Below are 21,948 nucleotides of genomic sequence, written 5' to 3'. Positions count from 1 at the left end.
GACAAATTCATGGAGGATAATAATAATAATAATAATAATAATAATAATAATAATAATAATAATTTATTATTTATACCCCACCCATCTGGCTGGGTTTCCCCAGCCACGCTGGGCGGCTTCCAACCGAATATTAAAACAGTACAGCATTAAACATTAAAAACTTTCCTAAAAAGGGCCGCCTTCAGTTGTCTTCTAAAAGTAAAATAGTTACTTATTGCCTTGACATCTGCTGGGAGGGCGTTCCACAGGACGGGTGCCACTACCGAGAAGGCCCTCTGCCTGGTTCCCTGTAACCTCACTTCTCGCAATGAGGGAACCGCCAGAAGAAGGCCTTCGGTGCTGGATCTCAGTGTCCGGGCTGAATGGTGGGGGTGGAGATGCTCCTTCAGGTATACTGGACCGAGGCCATTTAGGGCTTTAAAGGTCAGCACCAACACTTTGAATTGTGCTCGGAAACGTACTGGGAGTCAGTGTAGATCTTACAGGACCGGTGTTATGTGGTCTTGGCGGCCGCTCCCAGTCACCAGTCTAGCTGCTGCATTCTGGATTAATTGCAGTTTCCGGGACACCTTCAAAGGTAGCCCCACGTAGAGCGCATTGCAGTAGTCCAGGATGAGGACTGGACTACTGCAGGATGAGACTATCAATGGCCAGCAGTCATGATGGCTATGCTCTACCTCCAGTGTCACAGGCAGTATGCTGGTGCGTACCACTTGCTGGGCATCACAAATGGGGAGAGTCCGGTTGACCTCAGGTCCGGCTTTCAAGCTTCCCAAGGGCACCTGGTTGGCCACTATGAAGACAGGATACTGGGCGAAATGATCCTTTGGCTTGGTCCAAGAATATGGATATTCTTACGGTTGTATGTATCAGAGATGCATCACATTATTTCTCTGGGTATCTGGAGGCAGAGTGGGGAACTTGGCAGAAATGGAGGGTTGGCTTTCTCCAAATGTAGCGTGCAATGATTTTGTGCTAGGTTATGTGCACAAAAGTTCAAAGAGTTAGATGAAAATAGGCCAAATAAGGTCAACTAAGAAGAGAATGGTGGTTGGGACTTTGCAGCTGGACTTGGGTTTGGCTGTTGTAATTATGAACGGGATGTAGTATTTTTTTCCAGACAAAAGACCAGACAGACATTTCATTCACTTGCAAGCAGACTGAATAATTAACTTGCACGGCATGCAGACATAATGTGTGACATTGCGAGGTCATTGAGATTCTATCGAAATCTTTCGATCAATAAGACATCATTTGACATGCACAAACTTTGCTCCCCAACCCAACAATTCCTGTGGGGACTCTGATGTGGCAGCTGAGAGGATGGACTCTGAATCAGTAAATCCCCATTTACATCTCACCCTTTCTATCAAACCCCAAGTTGGCATTATGGCAGCCACTATTGCTGAGTCTCTGAGCTCTCCCTTGTATAATGTGCTGGTCATCATGTTGACTTTCCTTACTGGACAGTTGGAGATAATGTACGTTTGTGTAAAGCTGGTGTTTCCCCTTCGCTCTTACACTCCAGCACAAGCAAACGTGGTGTTTACAGTCTTTATTACATCTATACAAGAAACAGCTACAGTCCAGAACCCGTTGAGTCAGATTCGGGGAGTGCCTTCCGATGATTTCCGCGCCAACAAAGTAGGCGTGGGAATCGCGCGAGACGTCTTTGATCCTCACGTTTCATTTCCCTCCTTGTCTGCGCTGTTTTGAAAGCCCCCTCCCTTCCTGAGTCTGAGCTTCCTTCCCGAGCCTCTGGGTAGGTGCAGGGCAATTCAGCATCCCTGATCATTACTACTACTATTTGCTGTTTATGTCTGGTTCACACAACCAGTCATCATACTATGACTTCACCAGTATTTTGGGCAGAGGATGATGTAGCCTTGTGAACACATCAACCCACCCTACATCACGAAATTGCTATTTAACGGATTCTGGAAATCTATATTTTAACAAAATGTTATCCAGGATTCTGTGCCTGAAGATCTAACAATTTTAGGGTTGCCATGTGTCCTCTTTTTCCAGGACACGTTCTCTTTTTCAGGGGTAAAATATTTGCCCGGGTGGATTTTTAAAATTTGTCAAAATGTCTCTGGCTATATTTTCTGGATGACAAATAGACATAACTGGTGGCTGAAGACTCTCTCTCTTCTCCTCCCCCTGCCCCCCGCCAATATATCACAGCTTCCATAGCCTACCTATAGTAGGGGTATTTAAAATGAGAGTCGTCATAGCTTCCTCTTTTTTGCTTTTCAAAATATGGCAACCCTAGAGGTAAACCACAGAGTCTAGGGCTTGCTGATCAGAAGGTCGGCGGTTCGAATCCCTGCAATGGAGTGAGCTCCTGTTGCTCGGTCCCAGCTCCTGCCCACCTAGCAGTTCTAAAGCACATCAAAGTGCAAGTAGATAAATAGGTAACGCTCCGGCGGGAAGGTAAACGGTGTTTCCGTGCGCTGCTCTGGTTCGCCAGAAGCAGCTTTGTCATGCTGGCCACATGACCTGGAAGCTGTCTGCGGACAAACGCCGGCTCCCTCGGCCTATAGAGCGAGATGAGCGCCGCAACCTCAGAGTCGGACACGACTGGACCTGATGGTCAGGGGCCCCTTTACCTAGAGGTTAGCATTGCAGAAGACGCTTACCTCTTCTGTAGCTCCCTTTGCACAGAGTCCACCTAAATATAAGTCTCAGCTGAATGGAAGTAGCTTTCTAGGTTTTCAGGCAGGAATCTTTCTCTATCCTACCTAGAAATGTGAGGGATTGCACATGAGACCTTTTGCATGTGAAGCAAGTGCTCTGCTGCTGAGCTTACACAAATACATGAGAAGGCCTTCTACTGATTTCTTTCCTGTGCTTTATTCTCCTTTCCTAACACAGTGCAGATGGGGATTTCGCAGTCACCCACCTCACCAAAGCCCACCTGTTCTACGACGGGCGGATCAAATGGATGCCTCCAGCAATCTACAAAAGCTCCTGCAGCATCGACGTCACCTTCTTTCCCTTCGACCAGCAAAACTGCACCATGAAGTTTGGCTCGTGGACTTACGACAAGGCCAAGATAGACCTGGAGAGCATGCACCGCCATGTAGACCAGTTGGACTACTGGGAAAGTGGAGAATGGGTGATCATCAATGCTGTGGGCAACTACAACATCAAGAAGTACGAGTGCTGCTCAGAGATCTACCCCGACATCACCTATTCCTTCATCATCAGACGCCTTCCTCTCTTCTACACCATCAACTTGATCATCCCCTGCCTTCTGATCTCTTGCTTGACTGTCTTAGTCTTCTATTTGCCTTCAGAATGTGGGGAGAAGATCACTCTTTGCATCTCAGTCCTCCTGTCTTTAACTGTCTTTCTCCTCCTTATCACCGAGATCATCCCCTCCACCTCATTGGTCATCCCCTTGATCGGAGAGTACTTGCTCTTCACGATGATCTTTGTCACCTTGTCCATCATCATCACTGTCTTTGTGCTCAATGTCCACCACCGCTCCCCTCGCACTCACACCATGCCGGACTGGGTGAGGAAGGTTTTCCTTGACGTCGTCCCACGCCTTCTCTTCATGAAGCGTCCTTCAACAGTGAAGGACAACTGCAAGAAGCTCATCGAGTCCATGCACAAGATAGCCAACTCTCAACGCTTTTGGTCCGAGACAGAAGTAGAACCCAACTTCACTACCTCTTCATCCAACAGTCCTCAGAGCAACGAGCAATCTCCCACGTCCTCTTTTTGTGCCCATCTTGATGACCAAGCAAAACCACCTCCGGTGTGCAAGTCACCATCTGGCCAGTATTCCATGTTGCACCCGGAGCCGATTCGGGCCAGTTGTACATCCCTCCAACCTCCCTGTCACCCTCTGGGAGAATCTCAGTCCAGCTCAATCTCCAAATGCAGGTCACTCAGTGTCCAGCAGATGTACAGCAGCCCAGTGAAAGCAGAAGAAGGGACCATACGTTGCCGGTCGAGGAGCATCCAATATTGCTACTTGCAAGAGGAGTCGTCCCAGACCAATGGGCAATCCAGCGGGTCGCCAGCCTCCCAGCGCTGCCATCTCAATGAGGAGCAGCCCAAAGCCAAAGCCACTCACTGTAAATGCAAATGTAAAAAACCCGAGTCAGCCAGCACCTCGGGGCAAGGGAGCAAGACTCTGGGCACGAAAGACCAGCAGCTTTTGCTGATGTCACCGGCCTTGAAGTTGGCTGTGGAGGGGGTCCATTATATTGCAGACCACTTGAGAGCAGAAGATGCAGATTTTTCAGTAAGTAAAAGAATGATAGTAACTTGTTTGCATCAGCACCTTTTCGTTGCAAAGTTATGCGACTCGGGATCCAATTTATTAGGACCACTAGTGTGCAGCCGAATGTTTTCCACCCTCATTAATCATAATTATGTTAGATTATGTGTGTCCCCACTCCTGCAGCATTCATTCAATTATTATTATTTTTGTAGCTGTTCTCAACCAAACTTTCCTCAAACATTTCCCTCCTTTGCCGCCTCTTCGACATCATTTCCCACCTCTATTTTGTTTCCTTCTCAAGTGATCCTAGCCAATCAGGGATTAGGTACTATGGAAGATGACATCACAGCAGCACGTAGCTGATCACTGTTCGATATGTATGATGGCGCTACAAGTAAACAAAACCTATTGGGGGGAGCTTGTTCTGTAGTGGCCACATGGTGGATTGTGGCTTCTCAGGGATTACTCTATGTATTGAACAGTTTATTTTGCAGGGGTCCCAGGAAAACCATTGAAGGGCTCCTTTCTGCCTTCTGACAAAGCTTTTTGTGGAATCTCACCCCTTCATTTCAGCACAGAGCTAATTCCTATCATTAACATTTGAGGCTTCGCACCACATAATCTTTACACGTGGAGTCAGTCGTGGCTCCCTTACAAGTACATTTGTATGATAACATGGGCCCATTCCTTCATACTGTACACTTCCAACTGCACCCTTGGTCTTAAGTGGATAGCTTAAAAATTGCAATCCGTTCTTATTTCCTGCTTGAACGTATGAGTAGGGGAGAGGGGAAGCAAGGATTAAGGGGGAAAGTTTAATATCCAAGGTGCTTAAATCTATCAGGGAATTTCATATACAGACGTTCAACCTTCTCTAATACTATCTCATTTTCCTTTCTACTTGATAGTGCTTAAAAGCATGTGGGCAATGTCTGGTGGGCTCCAAAAGCTCAGGGTTTGGTGGGAGAGATCGGAGCCGATTGTGATCCAATTTTTTGCCCCCTCAGAATTCCAGTAGTTGTGGAAGAGTGGGGAGGGATGTCCAAACGATCAGGTGGGGGGGATTTAAAAGTTTTGTTTTGTTTTTTTAATGAGGTCATTGGGGTTTCCACTTCTTTTCCTTCCACTTAAAAATGACATCAAGTTGCCACTGCAATTGAAGTGTGGCAACTGGGCTGATGTTCCCATGAAAATGGGGGCCGGAATGCCCCATGGGAACCCATCAATCACTTCACAATAATGCAAGTAAGAAAAGTGCTTTTTGAAGGGAAAGCTACCTGAAATGGTTACAATTTTCGCAGAATTTTCAGCAGAATTTTCAGAAATTCTCCCCCTGTATACCTTCATGTGGGACGAAGGTCCCATGAATGCTCACGTGGTGAGATTTTGGGTCAGTTCTATTCTGAATAGGATGTCCAGTGGTCAGAGGGTCTGCATCCTTCAAAAGGAAAAATATAAAATTTGCTTATTCCTGGTGGGCATCAATCGTGAATGGTTCACTCACCCGTTGGCTGGTTTTTATAGTTTAGGTAATTCATGAGTTTTATTATTGGTCATGTGGGTCTTCTTTTTCTAAGGTCCCTGAAAAGGCTGGCGAGATGGGATAAAGGGAATACCTCGAAGGAAGGTCTTCAAACTCACCTCTTCATACCCAACCTCCATAATAAATTACATTTTCACTTTGGTAGCTCAGCTGAGGCTCTAACCAACTGGATTTTTCCAACTTGGCAATGCAGTGTGCTGTTCACTGAGTCCTGGGTGTTGGGTACCACTGAGCTCAAACAGGGACCCCCTTAGATTAGATACAGAGCCACACTCCTTCTGCACCAGCAGGAATGCTGGTGAAAATGAGAGGTCCACAAGCATTTTGGGGCAAGCAAGAGACACTGTGGACCTGGATCTTCCTGGGCTTCAAAGGCAGGTTCAGGACTGCCTCAAGATATTTGGCTGCCTGAGGCACAGCAGCATGTGGTGCCTTATCTCCCCACTCCCAAGTTAAGGCACATGACGCTCAAGGCTGGCCAAGTTGTTTTGGCACCTGAGGCAGAAAATCTTAACGAGTTCCTCTCCCCATCAGTAAAATACAAGAACAAAATAACGAACAATTTGCTGCCCTTTTGTGATAGCCAAAATCTACTCCCCGAGGCTGCTGCCTCATGTCGCCTCATGTGAGGCTGGCCTGGGTGAGGTGATTCACAAGAGCCTATCCTATTCTGTAACCTGCCACATAACTACAGCCAAGGCAGACCCTCCAAGCGTCCCTATTTTCCAGGGACATCCCTGATTTAGAGAAGCCGTCCCAGTTTCTGATTTGATCCCAGAATGTCCCATTTTTCCTTAAAGGTAAAGGTAAGGGGCCCCCTGACCATCAGGCCCAGTCGTGTCCGACTCTGGGGTTGCGGCACTCATCTCGCTCTATAGGCCGAGGGAGCCAGCGTTTGTCCGCAGACAGCTTCCGGGTCATGTGGCCAGCATGACAAAGCTGCTTCTGGCGAACCAGAGCAGCGCACGGAAATGCCGTTTACCTTCCCGCCAGAGCGGTCCCTATTTATCTACTTGCACTTTGATGCACTATTTTCATTGGAGAAATGTTGGAGGATATGGAGTTATCCACCTCACCCAAGCTGTCTGAAGGCAATCCTGTGTAGGGAAGGGAAGTTTTTTTAAAAAAAATGTTTACTGTTTTATTATGTTTTTATATATGTTAGAAGCCACCAAGAGTAGCTGGGGCAACCCAGTAAGGTGTGTGGGGTATGAATAGTAAAATAATTCTTATGGAATGGGACGGCCCTATTTTCATCGGAATATTCTGCTCTGGTCAGACCTCACCTGGAGTACTGTGTCCAGTTCTGGGCACCACAGTTCAAGAAGGATACTGACAAGCTGGAACGTGTCCAGAAGAGGGCAACCAAAATGGTCAAAGGCCTGGAAACGATGCCTTATGAGGAACGGCTTAGGGAGCTGGGTATGTTTAGCCTGGAGAAGAGAAGGTTAAGGGGTGATATGATAGCCATGTTCAAATATATAAAAGGATGTCATATAGAGGAGGGAGAAAGGTTGTTTTCTGCTGCTCCAGAGAAGCGGACACGGAGCAATGGATTCAAACTACAAGAAAGAAGATTCCACCTAAACATTAGGAAGAAGTTCCTGACGGTAAGAGCTGTTCAGCAGTGGAATTTGCTACCAAGGAGTGTGGTGGAGTCTCCTTCTTTGGAGGTCTTTAATCAGAGGCTTGACAGGCATATGTCAAGAATGCTTTGATGGTGTTTCCTGCTTGGAAGGGGGTTGGACTGGATGACCCTTGTGGTCTCTTCCAACTCTACGATTCTATGATTCGATGAAATGCTGAAGGGTATGCTACAAGCCAAGAACTCTCTCGCTCTGGGACACTTGCCACCAAAACGACTGGGGTGCCCCCCTGCATGGCCCCACATCTGTCCTGCCCAGCCTAGCTCAGCCCAGCCCATCTGTATCCTGCTCAGCCCTGAGTCGTATGACCCCTAGCTCTGACTTTTTGCTCCCTGTCAGGCATACGAACTCCACTCTTGCCTGCCTCTTCTGCTTCATGTCATTTGCAGCCGTTCCAGCTGCTGGAGCCTGACCCTGCAGAGTCTCCAGCACTGAGCCACTGATGCTGGGTTTTGCCTCTGCACTTCTTTATGTGTATGTTTAGCACACTGCAGTTAGTCGTATTCACTTCAGTAGCTGTCGTGAGTTTTTGTTTTTGTTTTAAGAAGGCCAGGAGGAAAACGGACTGTGATGCCAGAACTACAACACTCATTGAAAGCAAAATAGATTGTTGTGGGGGGGGGGGAACCTCAGTTCTCAGATGCTCACCTGGAACGCCCCATCAAGTGCTGAGCACCATGACTGGAAATGGCCATCGGTGGCACCCAACTCTTTCATAGGACTGAGCATCAAAATATGGCCGAGCGTAACAAGCCATCCCTAAAGCTATTATCCCTAAAGCTATTATCTGGGAAAGCGCCTTGCAAGAAAGAGATCCCCCCCCCAAAAAAAAAGGCAAAAGAGAGAACTAAAAAGGCTGAGTTCGACCACATTTGCTTTCCTAGATAAGCCACCAACAAGACAGGGAATTATTATCACCCCTGTCTACTATTTACAAAAGTGTCTCTGGCAACTGAGTTTGGAAGGAACACCACGCAGCAAAGGCCAGTTCTTAGGATAAAGTTAAGTGGCTGGGCTAGGGTTGTTTTGTGTGTGTGGTGGAAACGAAGCTTCAGTTTCCTAGTAAGAAGAGTGGAGTACACTTCAACGTCTCCAAGATTCTCATCATACCATTGATGATATCAACAGGGGCATGTTGAGATCTAGAGACATGTGAACAGTAGAGCCAGGGGGATCTGGAGCAATGCCTTGGTGTCCTCAGAGTACTTGCTTGCCTGCCCATTGCTAGAAAGTACTATATCAGAATGGGGTGATCACTTGGCTTTTCCAGGAGGCCTTCAGATTTTCCAGGAGACACATTCCTCTAATTCCCCCTCCCCCATCCTTAAGTACATCAGACCAGGCTTTGGATTATAAGGCGGGGAAGGTTAATGAGATACATAGACTCTTCCCCACATCTAGCCAAATTCAATTTTAGCCAAATCCATGCCCCACATGGTTGTTTTTTTTTAAAGGAGTACCAGAGGGGTCAGAGAGGGACGCAGGTGGCGCTGTGGGTTAAACCACAGAGCCTAGGGCTTGCCAATCAGAAGGTCGGTGGTTCAAATCCCTGCAACGGGGTGAGCTCCCATTGCTCTGTTCCAGCTCCTGCCAACCTAGCAGTTCGAAAGCACATCAAAGTGCAAGTCGATAAATAGGTACCGCTAGAGCAGGAAGGTAAACGGCGTTTCCGTGTGCTGCTCTGGTTCGCCAGAAGTGGCTTTGTCATGCTGGCCACATGACCTGGAAGCTGTACACCGGCTCCCTCGGCCAATAATGCGAGATGAGCGTGCAACCCCAGAGTCGGTCATGACTGGACCTAATGGTCAGGGGTCCCTTTACCTTAGAGAGGTCAGAACAGTGACCCACTTTGGGAATTTTATTCAAAATGTTATTTATTGTATCTATTTAACCAATGTTATATACTGTCTACTCGACAGCAAACCTCTAAGAAGCTAACAAAAACATTAATTTTAAAATACCAGTAACAGCAAACATGAAACATGTTGGAGATTCTTTAAGGAAATGCTGGAATTAAATAAGGTTATGGGGTGCTTCACGCCTCCTCCTACCGCCACCTCTGTGATAACCACTGTCAGCCTTAACATCTGCTCTACAGGCTACTCCTGGTAGAGGTTTCTTCTCCATAATCCATCTTCACTCTTCATGGCAAGATAACCCTCCTCCTCTAACAAAAAACCAAAACAGAGTTATAATCAGACCATGACATTTCAGTTTGGGCTTCACCGCCTTTCTGTCCTGCCCCCTCCCATCACCTTACACATGCCAAGACTCGCTTACCATTGATGGTTGAGACACTGTGCTGAGCTTGATTGTTCCTCTGCTTGATTGGGATGATCCAAATTGGGAATGCCAATATAGGGTTACCGTCCCATGTCAACAAGAAGAAATAGAGGGCTGGATTCATGTGGCCAGCATGACAAAGCTGCTTCTGGCAAACCAGATCAGCACATGGAAACGTCGTTTATCTTCCCGCTATAGCGGTTCCTATTTATCTACTTGCATTTTGATGTGCTTTCGAACTGCTAGGTTGGCAAGACAGAGGGTAGCACCTCTCAAAGTAGCCCTCTAGGAAATCTACTTACTGACCGGAAATCTACTTACTGGCCAAACATCTGAATAATAATTTCGTTTAAGGTAAGGCTAGCCAACCACCAGACAAGGGGCCTGATCTGGTCTCCCCTGTTGATTTTTTCCCCCTGGTCCCCCAAGGCCCCACTGATTTTGGTGGCTGTAGAAGAAGAAAAAGTAGACATGGCCCTGAGGTGTCTTGATCAGCCCAGTATCCGGATGGAGATGCAAAGTTCCCCTTCCCCCATCATCCAATGAGTGGGAGTGAGGATCAGGGTCTGTGTAGCTTGCACATCCCTGTGAGGTGTGTGCATGCCTCCAAGCATGTGGGATGTGGCCCTCCACCACGTTTGCCAACCCACAGGGATAAGACCTGTGCCACCCTCAGATGAGAAACATTAGCTCCCCTTCATCTAAGGAATCCTGAACTGCCCAGTCGCCACCTACCCAGTCAGATTTGATCTGAACACAGTAATAGCCTCCTACCCAAGAAACAGAAAACCCATCAACTGGCATTCTCACTTTGCAGCCATCATAATAATAGATCTAGTCCCATTCATTGGAAGTCACACAATAGAATTTGTTCTGTGTTGCTTCCCCCCTGATTACTCATAAAAGAAGCAATCTTTTATTTTTCTTCTTTTCCAGTTTTATTTTTTTAAATTTTTGCTTGCTGGGGGAAATCTTGCCACACATTTCTCATAAATATCTTTCATAACATTATTGAAGAAATCATTATGCTGTTATTGTTTCCCTGATCCCACTCTTTCTTCTTCTTTTGCTGCCTTTAATTGGCAACATAAGGCTGGGTGATGAAAAATGCAATATTTCAGAGGCTTGTTTTTCTAGCCTCTCCCTCGTGTGGCACTTGGTGGGAATCTGCCCTCCGCTGCAAATGTCAACATAATTTAGTGTGTTGCGAAGGAAAGGCCCATTGCACAATTAATACAATGGAATAAACAACAACAAACAAACAATCCAGTATGCTATGCGAGTGAGGACTCAAATTGGAGGGAAATAACTTACCACCAGTGGCCTTGAGTTTCCGTCAACTTTATTTGGGGAAAGAGAGAGAATCTATAATATTAGAATGCTTGTTTTGTTCTTGGGTTGCTTCTGAAAAGGGAAAATTGCTTCTCTAGCTTTCAACGCCACAGGGACTAGAGTTATTTCCCCAGAAAAGTGTCTTGAACTCTGCCGGGTAAGCCTGAGCTGGCTTGTATAAATGTTTTGCATCAGAATTAACTCAATGCTTCCCCCTTCCCCCCAAATATCAACCCTTTGCACCAAAGCAACTCAAATTTTACCCCAAGAAAACTACATTCTGAAATTTGTATGGGTTGTGCAAATTAGGAAGCACATAAGAAGCGGGTTTATACTGTTCAGTATTTTGTACTCTGATTTGCAGTGGCTGTCCAGCATTGCAGACAGGTGTAAAGATGTGGGTGGCGTTGTGGTCTAAACCACGAAGCCTCTTGGGCTTGCCGATCAGAAGGTTGGCGGTTCGAATCCCCACAATGGGGTGAACTCCCATTGCTCTGGTCCCAGCTCCTGCCAACCTAGCAGTTTGAAAGCACGCCAGTGCAAGTAGATAAATAGGTACCACTGGGGTGGGAAGGTAAACAGAGTTTCCGTGCACTTTGGTTTCCGTCATCATCTTCTGTTGCACCAGTAGTGGTTTAGTCCTGCTGGCCACATGATCCGGAAAGCTGTCTGTGGACAAACGCTGACTCCCTTGGCCTGAAAGCGAGATGAGTGCCGCAACCCCATAGTTGACTTTGTCTGGATTTAACCATCTAGGGGTCCTTTACCTTTACCTTTGCCTGCAGACAGGTGTCTTTCTCCACTTTACCTAGAGATGCTGTGAATTGGACCTAGAACCTATAGCATGTGCTCCGCTGCTGAGCTGCATCCCTTCTTCTGCAAATAAAGCATAGTCCTCATGGTTCTGAATTAAAAGCTGGTTTAAATAGGAACACAGGAGGCAGGCTTCAGTTGAGTGAGACCACTTGCCCATCTAACTCAGGATTGTTGACACCCAACTGGAAGCAGTTCATCAACATTTTAGGGAGTGGACACTCCCAGTTCTGCCTGGAGGCGCCGGGGATTGAACCAGGGACATGTAGCATGCAAAGCATATTGTATATATTTGACAATTTTTTGCAGAATATATTTTCCATGGGTTTGTATTGCTTCACACTGCTGTGGTATTTTATGAGAAGGCAGTATAAACTGCTGCTGCTGCTGCTGCTGCTGCTGCTGCTGCTGCTGTTTAGTCATTTAGTCGTATCTGACTCTTTGTGACTCCATGGACCAGAGCACGCCAGGCACTCCTGTCTTCCACTGCCTCCCACAGTTTGGTCCAAGTCAAGTTGCTGGCTTCAAGAACACTGTCCAACCATCTCGTCCTCTGTCGTCCCCTTCTCCTTGTGCCCAACATCAGGGTCTTTTCCAGGGAGTCTTCTCTTCTCATGAGGTGGCCAAAGTATTGGAGCCTCAGCTTTAGGATCTGTCCTTCCAGTGAGCACTCAGGGCTGATTTCCTTCAGAATGGAGAGGTTTGATCTTCTTGCAGTCCATGGGACTCTCAAGAGTCTCCTCCAGCACCATAACTGCTCTTAGGAATAAATAAACCATGTAACCACCCACCAAGACACGCTTGTCTTATGAAACTTACCACTTAATTTCATGTTCATTGTGTCATGGGGCATGGGTACGTGTTGGGGGTCCTGTGGCCCATCAACCCCAGTTGGCATGGCCAGTGATCTAGAACAATGTTCTAGTCTATCAACATAGGCAGGACCACAAGTTCCTGACCCAATCTTAAGGGCAAGCAACTTTCTCTCTCTCTTAAAAAGAAAAGAAAAGAAAAGAAAGATTCTTGGGATGCTGAACTCTGTGTTTGCTCACTGGGACCAAAGAGGACACACAGCCTGTCTAATATCTGAGTGGCAGACATTAAGCCTGAGTTCCAGCTACCTTGGAAATGTTGGGGATTTAGTCTTGTCCTGCATAATAAATGGAAGCAATCCATCATTTGGAGAGGAAATGAAATGTTCTTGTCTGAACTGGAAATAGGACAGTTGGCTTATTCATCCTGTGCACCTTTGCAGCCCTTATGCTCGAGCACCAGTATTAACTGGCTGCAGAATGGCTTTTCTCCCCCATTAAAGGAAATGATGTCGTCCTTATAAAAACAGCCTGATGGCATCTGACTCTTTAAAGGCAAGGTTATTGGGCTTTTTCAGAAGAAGAAGAAGAATGCCTACGTACAAATGCTATTGGGACAAAAAGGCAGCATCCAATATTAGTTGTACTCAGAACAGACCCATTCATGACCGGCCTAGTTCCATTCATTTTTATAGGTCTACTTTGAGTAGGACTTAGTCGGCTGCAACCCAAAGTTTCCTAGATGCCCTGGATGCTGGTCTGCAGTCAGAACCAGGAAACAATGCCAGAGCCAAGATGAATGCCACTGTCCACATCTCAGTTTTAATTACTGGCATGTGTAATTAAAGGACTGGCATGTGTAATTAAAGGACTGTTAGGTCCTTTTAGCCCTAACAACTAATGGGGGTCGCCTAACAGCTTTTAAGCTCCCAAAATTATTTGGGGGAAGCCATGACTGTTTAAAGTGGTATCATAGTGCTCTGAATGTATGGGGTGAACACGGACTGGGACTCCCCTGGTTTTTAACATTTTTTTCTTTGACCTAGAAAGTTTCCCCTTTCCCCTTAGAAAATGAGGCCTCAAAACTGCTATTTGCCGTACAAGAGGAAAAATGCAGGTGTTAAGTGAGCATCCAAACCAATTCCTGCCCCCCCCCCTCCATAGCGGCAGCTGCATTTAGCTTCCATTTAAAAATGGGAAATACAGTCATGTATCTCCCATCATCTCATCTCATTTAACTCTCAATCCCCATGAATTCGGTGGGATTTACTTTCACATAAATATGCATAGGGAGGACTGGTCTGAAAAGGGGGGATTTAACAAGCCATCACTTATCAGGATGTGCCTGTCTTTAAGTTCCTGATCAGTATTCTGCAGAAGCCTCACCGCCACAAGGGGAATGTGGTTGTATTAAAAGTAAGTGGTTCTTCTAATTAAGTGCTTGAGGTTTTTTGTTGTTGATGTTGTTGGGTGTTTTCTTTTTTCTTTTTTAAAAAGAAAAAACAAAGCCAGAAGACAGGAAGAAATAGGGTGTTCCCAAAATGGCCTTGTGACCTGGGTTTATTTGGGTCTGTTCCCGCATACCCTCCAACATTCCTCGGATGAAAATAGGGACATTTCTCAACTGACCCTCCTTGACACCCTCCCCATTTTTTGTCCCCATCCCCAGAGCATTTCAAGTCACCACCACTTCACCAATGGGACACAGCGCACACACCCTCCGCTGTCCTGGGAAAACCCCTTAATCCGGATTTAGTCAAACCACATGCGGGGAACATCTTCCCTAGCCTAAGGGCCTGAGAGAAATCCAGACAGCAGAGAAAGAGCAGGGTGGGAACGGCAAAAGTTCAGAAACGAAGCAAGAAAGGACCTCTGAGTTTCACCCCCCAAAAATCTCATTTATTCAGCCCACTGCATTTGGATTGCAACATTTGTCAGTGTTTATTTTCTATTTGCTGTGCTGAATCACTTTGCAGTAGAGCACATGGAAAATACAGAGTTGCTTTGCCCTGACAAAGTCTGTAATCAAAACGCATTGGGCTGAATAAATTGGCACTTTGATTGGTGTCCCTTAGAGTTTTTCTGCTCCCCCATTCAAAATGGCCTCTACCCAAGCATCCCAAAGCTCGCGTTTGACCTGCATACTTGTATAGCTTTACCAGGTGGGGGAAGGCCAACGGGTTGCCTGAGTGGATGGAAATCGCTGTCCCAGGAGTCTTGTGTCTCACTGGAGGAGAGTGCAGGCCCAAAGGTTTTTGGTTCTAGTCCTGGTGACTCTCAACTAGAGATGGGTGAGAAAAGTGATTCAGTTCACATTTAAAAGTGAACATGTGTAAGCCACACTTTCTGAAACAACGCACAAAGTGAAAATCAGCCACACATTGAAAAATGCACTTTTCTGAATTTTGCAATTCTCCAGCCAAGTGTACAAAAAATAATCCCATGCTTGGGTAAAATGTGTAAATAAATGCATATACTGGTGAAAATTACATAGTATAACATGTCACATTAGAAAACTTTGCCTTGCAAGAATGGGTTTGTTAGGTAATGTCACATACAAAAATTTGTAGATTAAGAGAATTTTGCACTAAAATGCTGGCAATTTTTTTTTAAAAAAGCAAGCTGATATAGAACTGTGGAGAATTAAACTTGAGACTGGAAAAATGAGAAAGTGAAACTGGCAAGTTCATCTGTCATTATGCTCCCAATAGTACTGAGAGTTTTCTTTGGAGGAAATCTCTTGTGAGGAAAGCAAACGCTTTCATTCTGCTCCGTATGCCAACTAACAAAGGATCCCCTGAGATTTAGAAGACAGGTCCCCTGTTAGCATGCCTGACCATGGCTCACCAAGGCCATTTTGTTGGGGAGTCTTCCCAAATGCTGGATTTTGTGCAAAACTGATTATACAAAGAACTACAGGGAGGGGAGAAATGGACAGCAATTTGAAAAATGTATACAAGAGCACACTATGTAGGACCCCATGAGGGAGGTGTTTTAGTTCTAGTGTTTGTTGGTAAACTGGTTTCCAAAAGATGGCTGAGATACATTGGCTGCAAATTGGGTACCGAGCTATGTTCAAAGTGCTGGAACTGGTATGCAAAGCCCTATACCAATGATGGCCGGCCCTCCAGCTGTTTTGGGACTACACTTCCTATTATCCCTGACCACTGGTCCTGTTAGCTAGGGATGATGGGAGTTGTAGTCCCAAAACAGCTGGAGCGCCGAGTTTGGCCATCACTGCCCCATACAGTCTGGGACCAAGATTATCTCACCCTTTAAATACCCAACTGATCACACTGCACTCTGACAGAAAGGACATCTTATCAGGAGGTGCATTCCAAACTCACATGCCTTTAAGGTGGTGGCACCTACCCTTTGAAACTCCTTCCCCTTACATACCTGGCAAGCACCATCTCTGTTGTCTTTTTGGCACCTGTTGAAGACATTCCTCTTTCAACAAGCCTTCTAAGCAGAGACTTTTATCCCAGTCAATTCCCCCCTCCTCCAAGTCTCATTACAATGAATGAAGGGCCGAGTTCCGGTCCTCCAAATCAAGTTAAATTGTAAGCTGTTCTTTAGAAATGTAAGTAGCTCTTTTTCTCCTCCTCTGTGATCTGATTTCTCCATCCTAAAAAGTACTTGGGGGTTTTAATTGCCCCCCAGAGAACATTTCTAGTAGGCTTGATATTAATTTAATTTGACTCTTGGGGAAACATGCAGACATTGATAAAGTTAAATAACCATGTAAGAAGCTGAAACCGAATTCTGCCAAATTTTTAGTCAGGTCTCATTAAACTCATAGACATGCCAAGTCCACCACTTCAGTTTTATCAATCGATGGCCCACAGCGATATCTTCCTGATGTTTAGTCCAAATCGCCTTTCTTGTAACTTGCAGCCATTGGTTTGAGTCCTACCCTCCAGAGCAGGAGAAAACAAGCTTGTTCCCTCTTCCATGTGGCAGCCCTTGAGATATTTGAAGATGGGTATCTTATCCTCATTGGCTTGATCCAACAGGCTCTTCTTATTTTCTGACCTTGAAGTGTACTCTGAAACAAACTAGGACCCACTGAAGATCTCTTAGTATTAGTGATGGAGTCTTTGAATGGAATGGCTTATATGGTCTTACTGAAATTCATTGTTTTGAACTAGGGTGGCCCTTTGTCCTACTTTATAGATGGCAGCCCTCTATGAGAAGGGCTATCCAGCTCAAGCAGAGAGGGTTGGAAGAGCTGTGAAGTTGCCCATCCACACTTAGAACTTGGACAGGAGACTGGCACAAATCTCACCTGCTCACAGTCTTCCTCACTATGGTGAGAGCTGTTGCATTTCACTTAGAATCATAGAATCATAGAGTTGGAAGAGACCACAAGGGCCATCCAGTCCAACCCCCTGCCAAGCAGGAAACACCATCAAAGCATTCTTGACATATGCCTGTCAAGCCTCTGCTTAAAGACCTCCAAAGAAGGAGACTCCACCACACTCCTTGGTAGCAAATTCCACTGCTGAGCAGCTCTTACTGTCATGAAGTTCTTCCTAATGTTTAGGTGGAATCTTCTTTCTTGAAGTTTGAATCCATTGCTCCGTGTCCGCTTCTCTGGAGCAGCAGAAAACAATCTTTCTCCCTCCTCCATATGACATCCTTTCATATATTTGAACATGGCTATCATATCACCCCTTAACCTTCTCTTCTCCAGGCTAAACATACCCAGCTCCCTAAGCCGTTCCTCATAAGGCATTGTTTCCAGGCCTTTGACCATTTTGGTTGCCCTCTTCTGGACACGTTCCAGCTTGTCAGTATCCTTCTTGAACTGTGGTGCCCAGAACTGGATACAGTACTCCAGGTGAGGTCTGACCAGAGCAGAATACAGTGGTACTATTACTTCCCTTGATCTAGATGCTATACTCCTATTGATGCAGCCCAGAATTGCATTGGCATTTTTAGCTGCTGCATCACACTGCTGACTTGAATTATACACTTCTAAACTTGTGCATTGGGAAATGGGGTTTATGCTCATCTGTATCCCTTGTGGAGGGGCAGTTCTTAAGCAGCTGCCCTATTTTTGCACTTGTAACTTGACAGCATATAATAAGGAACCGGAGCACGTTTTCGGTAACGATTTGCAAGCAGAGCAAAGAGGGGAATTTGCCAGATAACTTAAGCACCATAAATAATTCCAAGAGCTGATAGCAGAATCACAGCATGCTTCGCTCGGAAGTTAGCACCATCTTGATGTGACATGATATTTCCTGGCGTTTTGAGATTTGAAGCAGCAGCAACACTGTGACATGGTAATAATTAATGTAGGAAGTGAGGGTGATGGGTGATTTTACACAGCCGCTTTTGTGGTGGCTGTCAAGCTGGACAGAATGACAGATCAGAAGACTGGTTATGTGGATAGCAGGGGCTGGTGTTTCACATATAATCATACCATAAAGACCACATAAAATGTTAAAATCTGGAGAGTTTCCTCAAAGCCCGTGATACAAGAAAATCTCCGTCAATTGTATTATAGTCCAGTGACATTATAGAGAATGTATGGGGATATTCCCAGAATTTATTGTCTATGCTAAAAGGCAATGAGTGCTCCCCCCCCCACCCGCCCCTGTATGTGGTGGGATTCCATTATTGGAGCAATGTTGTAACCGCAGTTGAGAACATTGTCGGATATAAGATCCCATTAAGCCCCACGCTTCTTCTGTTTGGTGTGTGTAGAAATAGAACACATTGCATTTCAGCCAGTAACTTGCTGATCTCTTCCCAAATTTCATTAGCAAGATTTTGGAAACAAAGACATCTCCCCATATTGCAAGATAATAGGCAGATAATAGGCATCTGCTTTCTTTTGAATCACCAAAGAGAAATGGCCATTAAGAAGTATTGGCCATAGTTTCGCATTACTTCAGGCACTACCTAAACTGTATGCTTTTTTATTTTAATCTTTTTTAAAACTGTAATAAATAAACAATATTTTTAACAATAATGATGATGATCTGAGGTTCCTCCTTGGGCCAGACATCTGAGCATTTTTGAGTAAGGAAGGCTTGGAAGAAGTGGCAATTCTCCAGGGCGTGCCAAACATCTTCAGTCAAAGCACCAAATGCTAGATGTGAAGAGGCTTTTGGTCAATAGAACTGAATGATTGACAGTGATGTAGCAAACTTTCTGCATTGCCTTAAGTGTATAGAAGGACAGCTGGGAAATATGTAACTGACAGGATGTCCCTAGGTAGAACTTTTCTTTCTTTTTAAAAAATGCTTTGGCTTTTTCATGGCTGGAATATCTCTATCATCTATCTATCTATCTATCTATCATCTATCTATCTCTCAGTCAGTAGAGCTTGAGACAGGGTTGTGGGTTCAAGACTCCTGCATTGCAGAGGGTTGGACTAGATGACCCTCATGGTTTCTTTCCAAGTCTATAATCCTATAATTCAATTATATATTCCATATGTTCTATACTGGCTCAACTTTTTCCATTGTGACCGACAGAAGTTTCACCAATGTTGGCGGCTAGCATGTCAACGTTTGCAAATAACCTTTGAGGTATCTCAGGAGCAGAGCACCTGCTTGGCATGCAGAGGGTCCCAAGTTCAATCCCCAGCATCTCTAGGTAGGCCTGGGAAAGACTCTTTGAAGGCCTGGAGATGAGTGTAGAGACCAGCGTTTTCACCAAGTGGGTGATGACCCACCAGTGGTTTGCAAAGTCCTGTGCCAGGTGGGTTGCAGGCCTTATAAGTAAGTTCCAAATAACTATTGCTTCTAATCCTTAAGTGGTATGATGAATACCTCTTACAACTTCATTGTTTTGTTAGCATATTATAATGCTGCGGTGATACTTGCAACCAAATCTCAGAAAGGCTCGAGTCTTATATTTCAACACTTGGGAGCTGCTCTTTGGTGGCTGCCAGCAGATCCAGCAATCGTTCAACAAAAGGTGCTCATACAGGGAGTTGTTTTGAGTGACACTTATGGTTTGTCTCTGATTCATAGGAGACAAGATGTCATAGTCACCCAGAACAAATCCCTGTGGCGAACCATCATCAGATCTACCATTAGGGTTAGTTAGGTTCTTCAGCAACATCTGCTATGAAGGCGAAATACAGAAGCAGGCTAAGTATCAGTAATGATCTGGGACGATGTCTTCAAACCCTGCACTGTTGTTCCAATTGATGATGATGATGATGATGATGATTTTATTATTTGTACCCTGCCCATCTGGCTAGGTTTCCCCAGCCACTCTGGGCAACTTACAGACAAAATGCAAGCTCACACATCCCACTCATGCTTGCAGAAATGGACTGCATTGTGGCAGAACCACATGGAAAGAAAGACAAAGGAAGAGAGCTTTTGACCAGCAAAAAGCCCTGAGAGAGAGAGAAAAAGAATGAATCTTCCTCCTCTCCCTCCAGGCTATTTTTATTATAATCAAGGTGGCAACCCGAGATTCAAACACTCCAATAAGATCCTAGTACGGTGAATAATTAACAGGAGCAGAGGCAGGAAATTGTAAAGCAGTAAAACACACAGGAACCTGTGAAAGATAGCAGATCTACATCAAAGGCACTTTGAATCTTTATGGTAGGAAGGATGTTGCCAAAGAGGAATGCAGGATGCCCTTTTGCCAGATCTGTAGTAAGCATGTGAGACAAATGCTTTAGCCAAATGGCCTGTGTCTTGCATCTTAGGTTGAAACTTGATTTAGAGGCAAAGAGAAATGGAGTTTACCAGCATTCTAAGGAATTTATATCAGAAATCAAGCATTCTATAACCCAGGTGGAAAAAGTCTGTCCAAGGGAGCCAGAAGCTCAGACATCCTTCTCAACCACACACTTGATCACAAATTCATGATTTCTTACAATAAATCCCTGGGATGCTACATTGCATTTGATATTTATTTGTCCGAAGGTTTTCAATGGGTTGTTTTTATTATCATTGATAACCATCCCCGGATTCTTTTGAATGAACTGTGGTTTTGAAACACAATCAATCTCAATCAATCAATCAATCAATCGGATGTCATATAAGGGAAGGCTCCCCATGGCCAAAACCAACCAACCTTGGGTTTGCCTACCCACATTGCCAACTCTGGTGGCAGCTCTGCCTTAGATGACCTCACTGTCACAGACATAGAAAAGTCTATGTACCTCTTGGCCAACCAGTAATTGGCAAACACCTATAACCTTTCTTCCTACTTTCTGAATGTACAGTAAGTGTCCTTCCTTCTCCCCTCTCTCATTCCAGGTGAAGGAGGACTGGAAGTACGTGGCAATGGTCATTGACAGAATTTTCCTCTGGATGTTCATCATTGTTTGCTTGCTGGGGACTGTGGGCCTTTTCCTACCTCCTTGGCTGGCAGGAATGATCTAGGATCCAAACAACTCTGGAAAGGAATCCGTCGCATCCCATTCAACCGATTCCAATCCACCTGGAAGGGGCAAAGCTGAACGCTGGAGAAGGCGGCTACGAACGATTTGCTGTAATGTCTGCGCATGAACCATTCCCGGGGAGTTCCAAGGATGCCTTCCAAGGCTGCATCACTTGCCTAAGCCATCTTCATCTTCTATATCTCTTTGGGGGCGGGTGGGAGGGGAGGGGCTGGTCAATTAAAGTTTATCCATAGCATGACGGCATCTGTTGTCATATATACTCCTTTAAAACAAGTGCAAATAGAGGCACTTAACATAACGGACTCAGTCCCTCCTGGCAAGTCAATGGAGAAGTTTAGCACTGGCTGGGTACTGAGCTGAAGCTCTTCAGAACCAAACAGGGCCGAGTGAAGGGTCTTCTTGAGGTGTGTTTGAACAACTGGCAAGGAGCAGTGGAGGTGAAGAGGATAGATTTTTGTCGGAGGCACGCCTTGGTGGAAATGAAAAAATATGGATTCAAGTTCTCCTGATCTTCAGAGTTCAGTTCCGTAAAACTGAGCAAACTGGAGAAAAGACATACAACATCTGGCCACTGGACTGTGCATCTTGGCTGGTCCATATGTTCAGAAGAGACACCTGGTACAGCTTTTGCTGGGCCGAACCACTTTAGGCTGCGGGTGGGGGTGGGGATCCCATCTTTGCACACTTATTAAACTACCATGCCTAGAAGATGGGTTGGCTCAAACTCTTCTTCCTGCCTTTTTAGTTTTTGTATTTATTTGCAGGGAGCTTTGTTTGCACTGCAGGAATATTTGGATCCTCCGCTGGCAGTCTGAAAAGGAACAGACAAGCAAAAGCTGCCGTGTGCTGCTCTTGAGAACAGAAGCATCAGCTTTTGGAACGTTAAAGGA

At 45.4% G+C, this 21,948-nt stretch overlaps 1 protein-coding gene across 1 annotated transcript in view; it reads left to right on the top strand.

Moving 5' to 3' along the window:
• The window catches only part of CHRNA4 (cholinergic receptor nicotinic alpha 4 subunit), a 67,705-nt gene extending 46,413 nt beyond the window's left edge, over positions 1 to 21,292 (top strand). The window contains exons 5-6 of the mRNA XM_035122596.3: positions 2,878 to 4,261; positions 20,913 to 21,292. Of these exons, the coding sequence (XP_034978487.2) occupies positions 2,878 to 4,261; positions 20,913 to 21,038 (1,510 nt within the window). The 3' untranslated portion in view covers positions 21,039 to 21,292. The remainder of the gene's footprint in view (positions 1 to 2,877; positions 4,262 to 20,912) is intronic.
• The last annotated feature ends 656 nt before the right edge of the window (positions 21,293 to 21,948 follow it).

Source organism: Zootoca vivipara, chromosome 7 (genome assembly GCF_965207765.1).
Source record: "Zootoca vivipara chromosome 7, rZooViv2.hap1.1, whole genome shotgun sequence".
NCBI classification, from domain to species: Eukaryota; Metazoa; Chordata; class Lepidosauria; order Squamata; family Lacertidae; genus Zootoca; species Zootoca vivipara.
The sequence above is the reverse complement of the archived record's forward strand: the minus strand, read 5'-3'. Positions and strand labels throughout refer to the sequence as shown.